Genomic DNA, 10658 nt, shown 5'->3' with positions numbered 1-10658 from the left:
GTAAAACCAATGTAGCTAAAACATTATTATTTCAAAATAGTATTGAAGAATCTTTCATTATTATTTGATGACCTTATCTTTCACTTGGGTATTTCTTTAATGTGGTACATTTTTGTGGCCACTTTTACAAATAGAAAAGGCAAGAAACCATGAAAATCCACTAATAATAATAAGTGTTTGTGATCATATATCAGGACCAGCTACAAAAAATTGTTGTTTGCATAAACTTGAACATTGTCTAATTTTTTGTTGCTATTTTAAACAATGACAAAGAAGATTAGATCAAATTATCCTCTGTCACAAAAAACAATAAAATCCCCCTTTTATAGTATAAGTGCCATTACACCTTAGTAATTTCACAAACATATTTGTGGTGCAAACAACTATTGGCTTCAGTAGTAATTGAATATACATGCAGAGGCAAGAAGAAAAGTCAACAAGGCAAATGGAGCATAAGATTAACTGACATTATTGTGTATATTTTGATATATTTCTCAAATTATAGTGATAAATATCTTTTTAGAAAAATTTCAAATCAAAAGACACATTGGAATCCCCCAAAAATTCTTTTAAAATCAGACCACCTCCACAGTAAAGTAAAAGTTTTTTTTTAAAGCCATATCAACCATTTGAATAGTTCTAAGGTTAAAATCTGTTGAGGTCAGCAAGAAGGACTTTTAACACATTTTTGAAGTTTCCTAGTCAAAAGAGGAAATGGTCAAAGGACATGAAGTGGAACTATATGTTCTCCAAACAGTCATTGACAACCAGTTAGTAAAAGTCTACAGATTAGATTGTGCAGTACTTTGTGACAAGGCTTGACAAAGAGATTAATGTACATGTTAAACACAGTGCACATAACAGCTTTAACATTTCACACACAAAAACTATAATACAATTATTCTATAGTGTGTAACTATTATATTTAATAACTGGATTAATATGTCTAGAAATTAGAGGATTATTTTAGTCACAACCTGTTATACGTTGAGTGAGCACCTGACAGAAATCCCTGTGTTTCCACACAAACAAGGAAAAGCATTCCTTGTTTATGTGGAAAAGCATTCTCAACATATACAAATATAGTAAGACGTATTTTCACTAAAAAGGAAGACAAAATTCAAGCTTATTTCATTCAAAATGTAAAGCTAAGCAACAACAAAGATTTTTTTTTTTTAAATTAGCGTTCCTGCTTGTCAATGCATCAGTTTAGTGACATGTGTCTTACATTTGGGTGTTGGGCCTTCCATATTAGCTTCTAATAACTGAGCCAAAAATGATTCTGTTCTATTTAAAAAGCCTAAATGAGAGGCTCGTTTTGGAAGTTATTTTTTATTTTTGAATGTAATGTAATGACATTTTTCAAAGTGAAAGTGTTTGTCTCACTTTAGGAAATTGGTTGTATTCAATTTTTAAAAACTAGAGCGATTTTCCTACTATCTATTATTCCATATTTGTTTTCCATTTGTTTGCGTGGATTGTTTTTACATCTTTCTTAAATATCGGAAAGCTCAACTTTTACTCAATAAAGTGTACTTTTAAGCATATTTTCTCTTCAGTCTACAATTAGAAAAAAATAAATAAAGTTCCACTAATTTGACCTTAAAACTAACATTTCTTCATTCAGTACATATTCTGGCTACTGTCAAATTTAAATCAGGATAAGTGAGCAGAAAAAACAGCTCTTTGAAACCCGCACTTGACGATGAGCTCTGATTTCCGGGGTAATGTGAACGCAGCATACGTGCACCGACCGTGTTGGGCCCATGGTGCGCGTGTCCCCCACACCGCGCTTGTGCTGCCGCCCTTGCTGCAGCAGAGTGTGTTTCAGTTCAGTCTCACAGACATGGCTGCTTTAAGCAAGATACCACACAGCTGCTACGAGGTCGGTCACACATGGCACCCGTCGTGTGTGCAGTCTGCCGCAGACATAACTAAGGGGGCTCTGGAGGTGTCCTTCAAAATTTACGCCCCTCTTTACCTGGTAAGTTGCTTTGAGTCTGTCTGTTGACTGGTAGCTAAGTAAAGTTGTCAAGCTAATCGAGTTGCTGTGAGAAAGACACTACGGATTAGCTAATGCTACAACTGAGGTGCAAGTTCGAGTCCTGCTACACAAACAGAGAAGCTAGCCTAATGAAACCCGTCAGTGTTTCTTTACAGGACGTCATGAACAGAGGAAAAGTTTTTTTCTGTCAACAGTTTAGTTAGTTCAGAGTAAGCTTTGTCTTATCTTGCAAACTCTGAAACGTTTTGCTAGAAAAATATTCAGACATTCAGTACTATGAATATCTCTGACATACTACTACATTTAGAAGTTAAACTCTCTTCTGCATTGACATTATCTAGTAATATTTACAACCATTGCGTGACTCAGATGCCATTGTACGCTGGCTGGTAAAAATAGGGTTGTGCTGCATTTATATTTCAGTGCCTGTAACTTCAATGTCCTATTCCCCCTCCGGCCCAGTTTGAACATACAGTATTCATAGAGTCAGAGACTGAACCACAGAACACTTTATAACCCAGAGGCTCTGTTACAGATTTTCCTTTTAAAGTCTTCATGTAGAACTACGTGTCTTAAGGTCTAGACCCAGAGAAAAATATACATTTTACGTGTTTCAATGCAATCTTGTGTTTTATTTTTAACCAATTTAAACTAAGGTTTAACTCAAAGCTGCACATATAATGTCACTTTCACTTTAGATCTAGTAAAAACACACAAGGTCACTTTCATTAGTTAAGCACCAATAAAAATAGAGCTATGTTTGCCTTGTCTGAGCAAAGTACGACTGTGTAGGGTAGCAAGTGTGTAAACTAACTACAGGAATAACAGGCCTTCCCAGTACTTTCTGAATAGGCCCGTATGAACGTCTCACAGTATGATAACTTTAATTAAAAATACCATGATTTCAGATTTTTATTTGAACAAAAAAATCTATGTGGAGCAAAAATAACATATTTAAATCAAGGAGCAACAATTATTATTTCTGCTAAAATAATATTTAGAGTTTTAAAGTTGAATGTTGTCACTCTGCTCTTTAGATTAAGTGTATTGGTATAAATTGAAACATGTCTTATTTGTAAGAAAGGTTAAAAGTGTAGGTCTTATTTTAGCCAACAGTTAAGCCCTTTTTACACCTGTAGTTACTCTGTCTATAAATGCAGTCTGATCTCCTTAAATCAGGCTGTTTTTCTGCAAATTCATCCATAGATGTTCTGCTTTTATTAATAGTGCTTTGTAATGAAATTTAGCCACACTTCTAAGTTATCCACATCTTACCTTCAACACCAACAGAAAAAAATATGGTGGGCAAATAATTTCAGATTTAGCAATAGCAACATTTTAAAGAAGGGGGCAAATGTTCTGTGGAATTCTTTGCAGGGTGGCATAGCATCGTCACATTGAAAATAGACAACATTAGATTAAGCTGCTATAAATAAAATTACCTTCATTTCAGATGCTCATCGACAATGAAGTTAGTATTGAATTCAGCACTGTGATAAATATCAGAAGTCCTATCGCATCTTCTTATGATTTTTGAGAGCAGTGCTGAACCAGTAAACTACAGAGCTTAATTGTGAAGTAAAATGTTTTTTGGTGCTCAGTATATGCTAATTACTTAAGCATGACTTGTCTCAAATTGAGCACTGCAAACACAGTGATTACTGTCTGACTGTGTTTGCAGATAGCAGCAATTCTACGGAGAAAGAAGAAGGATTATTATTTAAAGAGGCTTCTCCCTGAGATCCTGTGGTCTACCTCTTTCCTGACTACCAATGGAAGTCTCTTCATTGTTTTCTTCTGCATTCTCAGGTTAGTAGTTCCAAACGTCCTTCAATGTGAAAGTGACATTTTAGAAATGCTGCTTTTTAAAACCAGCTTTGAGTTTTTTTAAATACATTTTTCATGTCTACATGTCTGCAGAATTTAATAAATTATAAAATACCTGCTGACAGTTTTAATCTGAAGTTAAATCTCAGAATATTGTTTTCTTGCATTACTACCCAAACTATCCAAGCATGCTTATATTTTCTACTATAATTACAACCTTACTTGTTTTCAACAAATAAAGTCTAAAAGTCACTTTAATGTTTTCAGAAAATCAGACAAATATTTTTATTAGGAAAATCTCTTTTTGATGATACCTACAACGCACAAACAGTACTTGTGTGACAGTAAAGTTTACAGTTTGATCCTGAGCTACTAAAAAAGAGATATTTTGTGTTCTGAGAAGTTCAACCTCATCATGTTCCACAATTATATTAATCCAACTTTGCATTAGACTCCCAAATTAAGAGATGTGAGTAAAATTGATCTGAAGTGTTTCCTTCAGAATTCCAGCCAAAGGCTTTGTGGAAAATATATCTAGGTTTAAACTAAGTGGGATATCAGACCCCAAGTAAAAAGAGGTAATTTTTTGAATTTCCTTTGGAATCCCTGTAATCAAGTCCATTTGAAAGCCTGGACTGTGATGGCGTTTTTCAAGTGAAAGTGTTTGTCTCACTTCAGGAAATTGCTAGGAGCGTTTTACCCATGGTCCACGGGTTTGGGGCAGCTTTGCCAGCCTCCTACATCGCCATCCTTCTGGAGCGGAAGAGCAGGTGAGATTTTTTTCCTTTTCTTCAATTTTTATTGCATATTTTTTCCATTGAGAATAATAGAATGTTGTAAATTTTTGGCCCTAGGTTCTTGGATGATTTTAATTGTAATAACTTATATTTCTTTATTATATTGCTGTCTTTTCTTTCCAGGAGAGGTCTGCTGACAATATACATGGCAAATCTTGTAAGATTCTGTTCTGTTGCAAATTATGTGTCTCATATGTGCATTTATATTTATTAGTTGAATTAAATTTTTTTTTGCCAGGCTAGTGAGACTTTGTTCCGCATGGCAGTGACACGAGGCATCGTCAAGCCCATTAGACATGGAGAGGTGAGATGAAGCCTTTGTGCTTCTTTATGATTAAATCTGTTGGAGGGAATACAGCACAGCTAGCAAAACACCATGCACAAATTCCTATTTTGAAATCAAATATGAAAACACATTTTGTTTGCAAAATATTAGGAAATCTTGCCATGTTATGTTATTGATAAAAATTGAGATATGTCACTTGAAATATGCCTATATTCTTTCCTCTCATTGTCATCTGTGCTTCCTACACTTTAGCAGCGTCATTTATTTTCTTCTATTAGCATCTGAGGCTCTTACTGGCTTCATACGTGGTGCACAAAGTCAGTCCTCAAGGAACTGCATGTTATAACTATTGTCCTGCTTCAACATACCTGAATCAAATGATGGTTCATTAGCAGTTTTCTGCAGAACTTTGACATGCTGAGGAAGTCGTTGGACTATTTGAATCTGCTGTGTTGGAGCTAAAACTGGCAGGACTGGCGCTGGACCTTAATGAACTAAATATTACATTAGTGTAAAATGTAATATCTAGTTCATAGTGTAAATGATTCAGTCGTAACATTTGGAGTCCCTTGTATATTGTCACTGATATTGCAGTGACAATATAGCTGTGATAAATTGTGCAGTCTTAGTTTCGATCTGTGTGAAGATATTACTTTTACTCAGGAAGTATCGTCTTACCACTTTAACTGTATATCTAAACTGATAGTGTCATGGTGTTGACGTGTTCAAATTACAAAAATAAATATTTTCTCTTATAGTCCTGATTTTATTTTTCATGCTGCTCCCAATCAGGTGCTCTTGTTCTGCATAACTGCATCAATCTTCATGTTTCTCTTCAGGTAAGAGTGTTGCATTCATCATATTTTGAGTAACATTTAAACTATTTTTAAGCATAAACTATTTGTTCAGAGCGGCAGAAAACACATCCATGCCACACTTTTCAGAATTGAATTTGAAAAAGAAACAAAAACCTTGTATCATTTTACTTCACTCTTCTGCTCTACTTTCTGTTGGTCTGTCATGTAAAATCCCAATAAAATAAATGTAGGTTCTCGGTAGAATGAAACTACTAACACTCACACACACAGTTTGAAATGGATCAAGCTCTTTGAATACTTAAAAAAACTCAGTAAGAAAAAAAAAGAGGAAAAACAAATCACTTTAATAGTTTGAGATGAACTTGGTTTTATTTTGCAGAAGCAATGACGGTCTTAAAGGCTTTGCATTTTCTGCACTAAAGTAAGTCACCCCTCATTTTGTTTATGCTTCAGGTTCAAATGTCAGAAGTGTTTTGATGAGTCTGATGAGTTTGAGTTTGTGTTGTTTTACAGATTCATTATTGGGAAAGAAGAGATTCCAACTCACTTTCACATGGCAGACTCTGTTGGCACACAGCCCCCTGAGAGGCCAGCTGCCATAGAGACCCAACACACACAGGTCTCAGCAGAAAAAGCCGACCATAAGAGGAAAACTCTGAACGCCTACACCAGGAAGCTGCTGGAATCAATGTGAGAATCAAAAGCATCTCTACATAAGAAAAAACAAATACCTCAGTTGTAATTAACAGCAAGTACTAACTTGTTTGTATTTTTAATGATTCAGATGCAAGCGTGGTCCAAGACACAGATGTTGTAAACATTACCAGGATAACTGCATTTCCTACTGTGTTAAAGTAAGGCTTCTTATCTGATTTCCTTAAACAATGGATGTAATGTGCTTTGAGTATATATGCAAATACTATACCAGAAATCCTGATGTTCCATCATTGTCCCCTCAGGGTTTTGTCAGGATGTTCAGTGTTGGCTATCTCATCCAGTGTTGTCTCAAAGTGCCCTCAGCTTTCAGGCAGATGTTCTCCAAACCATCTCGGCTGCCTTCTGTCTTCTACAATAAAGAGAATTTCCAGCTGGGGGCCTTTCTAGGCTCTTTTGTCAGTATTTATAAGGTGTGTGTACTCTGTGTTCTTCTATTTCTTTAACTTGTATGCATGTTACATGTTTCTGTGCTTTCATATTCTCTTTTCATTCTCATGGACTCATCAGAATGTTCTGCCTTATTTTTTTAGGGAACGAGCTGCTTGTTGCGCTGGCTGCGTAACATTGATGATGAACTTCATGCACTGATAGCTGGTAAGAAAAATCCTGCAGAGCAATCTTCTGTGATTTTGTTCTGTTCACAACTGTCCCTTTTCCCTCTCCTTTGTGTCCTTTCAGGCTTCTTGGCTGGTGTCTCGATGTTCTTCTACAAAAGCACAAGTATAACCATGTACCTCTTCTCTAAGTTGGTGGAGGTAAATCACACCACATCTTAAAGCAGACTCACACTTTGTGTCATAGAAATAAATGTCACTGGTGATGGTTTAATTTCAAGGAGGCAGAAACACTTTACAGTGAATAAACTCAATGCAAGCAAAAAATTAAGCTAAAAAGAAACTATAAACTTAATCTGAAAAAGTCTCATTTCATGTCCCTGTTTTTTGAAAGTTTATCTATCAGGTTTTGGGCAACTGAGTCTAACTGATTTGTTTGTGTTTCATCTGTTTACAACTGGATTTTAACCAAAAATATGTTCCTACCCAAACCAGTTGTAAATTTCCAACCAGCTGCCATCTTGTAAATCAAGCATGTCAACTTCCTGTAAAAAAAAAAAAGAAAAGAAAAAGGTAGAGCTTGTGGTTGATGTTGAATCAGCAGTAACTCTATTAGGTTAACTTTATAAGTAATCATAAATATTGTTCTTATTTTACAGTCTTTAATATAATTTAATAAGATAAAACGGCATTCATGAACACAAACTTGTTCAACTCTTTCAATTAGAAGATAAAACTCTAAAGTTGTGAAACTCAGATTACCTGCTATGTTAAAAGTGACATGTAAACCAGCTGAAAAATCACATTAGTAGCAGCACAGGCTTCAAATTTATATTCCTGACTGTTACTTAAAAATTGTGTCAAGCTGACATGTTTTAGTAATTGTAGTTCATATCCAGTGTTGACTTAATCCAAATTTATCTGAATTAGGCTTGTTTTATCACTAACCAAATGTTATCTCTCTTTTTGAGACCATGTACTTCAGAGGCATTGAAGCTGGCCGGTTCCCTTACTTTCCACATGCAGATACGATTATTTATGCCATCTCCACTTCTATCTGTTTCCATGCTGTAAGTGGCTTTGTAACAAAAACACCCAGGTACTAACATGAACATGCTTCATGTGCATTTTTTTCTGCTGACTAATGATAAGTTTGGCTCATGACATTTCCACAGGCAATAATGGAAGTGCAGAACCTCAGACCTTCATACTGGAAGTTCCTGCTGCGTTTAACAAAGGGCAGGTATGTCCATATGGTTTAAAAATAAAGGGTTGCCTTTGCTTATTACACAACAAATAAATTGTGTATGTCCCTAAAAATGATAAAGAACAGAGAACTCTGGAAAAACATACTAAATTACTCAATCATTGGACTTTCTTCTGTTCTCATGGTGATTAAGGACTATTCCATGTCTTTGTTTCTAGATTTGCTCTGATGAATCGAGAGCTGCTCGACGTGTTTGGGACAGAGGCGTCCAGGAATTTTAAAGGGTTTGTGCCCATGTTGGACCCTAGCTACGCCACTGTAATCGGCCGGACTGTGCTTCCACCTGGAGGAGACGCTAAGCTTGGGTGACTTGGAGGCAAAAGTCTTGAAATAAGACAAAAAAAGACAGAAGAAAGTGGACAGTCAATTACTTAGGGCTTTGTCAAGGTGACATATCTGAGAAGAAGAAATATTGTAGCGATTCAAAATCTGAAGATTGGGTCAAAGCAGGATGTTGTGATTTTCATTTGTGAACCAGCACAAATAAGCATACTGTAAGTGATTGAACACTTACAGGTAGCTGGGAAAAATAAATAAAGATCCATTATTACTTTCAAAACATCATTTTGTTTAAAAAAATTCTAGTGTAATTAAAGTGATAAAAGCAGAAGTCTCACAAGGAATCTCTTTTTTTTTGACTAAAGTCCAGGCTGACATTAGATAACCTTCAAACCTACTGACAATCAGTCTTCAGTTAACAAATTGTTATAATATGCAGTCTTTGGCAAAAAGACTGCATATTAAAGGCAGCCATTTTAAAAAGATATATGTTAAGGATACTTTTATAACTAATAAAAGAAATCTAGTAAAAAGTATGTTAAACTAATGTTTGCATCACATTTAAATGTAACAAGATTATAAACAAATACTTTAAAACACCAGAGATGTCCTTTTACTATGTTTTAAAGGTTTCAGAAAATCCAATATTCTCTAGTTTATGAAATTTAAAGTTAAAATAAAGGGGAAATTTATTTCCAGCCTTCTCAACAAAATCTACAGTTTTGTTTGACAGGAAATACAATTTATGCCGAAATTTAAACTAAAGTGATGTAAATAACCTCAAGTTTCATTATGGCCTCCAACGTTCAGCTCCTTATTCAGGAGGACCTATGATATTAGCAGTTTTAGTTTACTGCATAAAACATTTTTTCAGGCATATCTTTCAGTTTTAAGTCAATATTCTGTTAGTTGTGAATGCATTGTTTCATTGGGTTTGTTCAAATAAGGGAAGGAAAGCAAAGACTGTGAATAAAATACAGAGAAAGTAGCTTCTTTGTTAGGTACTGGTGTGAATGTGTGTGTATACTGAGCTGAAAGTTTTTTTTTTTAATTCCTCTATATTTTCATAGAAATATATTTTGAACCACAAAAAGATCAAAGACCAAACGGTGCATTACCAGTTAGCATGTTTTATCTTCCTGGACCAGATATTTTCTGTTTTTAGATAAAAAAGAGTAATGGAAGGTGATGAGTGAACACTTAATATAATTCCTTTCATTCCAGCCAAAAATAATGAATCAAATAATTTCTTTATAATTAGCTTAAAAAAGATCACAGGCACATTAATTAAATACATGTTGGCCAGCCATAAAAAATTAATATTTTTTCAGCAGCTTATAAAAGAAGAATATGTTTGAGTGTTGCCAGAACGTTTAAGATACTTCATCTAGAGTACGAATACACCCAGTTTTCCTGGGTGTATTCATACTTGTATCAGAGTATGATACAATATAATTTTTTTTCAGTCAATGCTCGTTTCCTGTAAACTGGATCACATTTACATATGACTGAGATAAAAACAAAAACCTTTAGATGTTATCAAAAATAATTTTACTATAGGAATGCAAACAGTGACATTAATTTTGATCAAGAAAGGAATCGTAACGCTGCCTGTGATTATTGTACTTACTGAGTGGAATTTGTTTCTTTTTCTCAACAAAATTTAACTGGTAATTAACACTTAAAATGTTTAGAACTGTACCTGTGGAGGTCTGTCTATATACCAGTTTGTTCTATTTATTGAAATACTTAGTGACCCTGCAGTCAAATGAGATTATTCTACCATACTTTTGCAGCATAAAAATAGTAGGTGGTGGGTTTTGAGTGTCTGAATTTAACTGCCTACAATTCTGCAGTTTTTTCATAGTTAAAGGGTCAATGTTTGATAAGAGTTAGATATAATTCATATTTCAACTTGTGTTGAAAGGCATTTTCAGAATGTTATTTGTTACTGGCATATTAATTTTTGCATAAATCTAATGCTGAATCTGTTGTTTTTAATCAATCAATCAATCAAATTTTATTTGTATGGCACATTTCAGCAGCAAGGTATTTAAAATGTAGATTTTTGTTCAAACTACCTTCACTACACAACACACAAGAATTTG

General features: G+C 34.6%; 1 protein-coding gene across 1 annotated transcript; it reads left to right on the top strand.

Moving 5' to 3' along the window:
- Positions 1 to 1770: 1770 nt before the first annotated feature.
- tmem135 (transmembrane protein 135) lies at positions 1771 to 8830 on the top strand. The gene is given in 16 exon segments (XM_055043457.1): positions 1771 to 1984; positions 3687 to 3814; positions 4511 to 4539; positions 4542 to 4602; positions 4753 to 4786; positions 4868 to 4933; positions 5708 to 5754; positions 6113 to 6154; positions 6247 to 6423; positions 6518 to 6587; positions 6693 to 6860; positions 6981 to 7044; positions 7129 to 7205; positions 7976 to 8074; positions 8180 to 8247; positions 8430 to 8830. Coding segments are annotated over 16 exon segments (1419 nt in total). The 5' UTR covers positions 1771 to 1846; the 3' UTR covers positions 8581 to 8830.
- The last annotated feature ends 1828 nt before the right edge of the window (positions 8831 to 10658 follow it).

Source organism: Poeciliopsis prolifica, unplaced genomic scaffold, assembly GCF_027474105.1.
Source record: "Poeciliopsis prolifica strain line A6 unplaced genomic scaffold, Auburn_PproV2 SCAFFOLD019, whole genome shotgun sequence".
NCBI lineage: Eukaryota > Metazoa > Chordata > Actinopteri > Cyprinodontiformes > Poeciliidae > Poeciliopsis > Poeciliopsis prolifica.
Note: the sequence above shows the minus strand (reverse complement) of the source record. Positions and strands in the feature narration are given on the sequence as shown.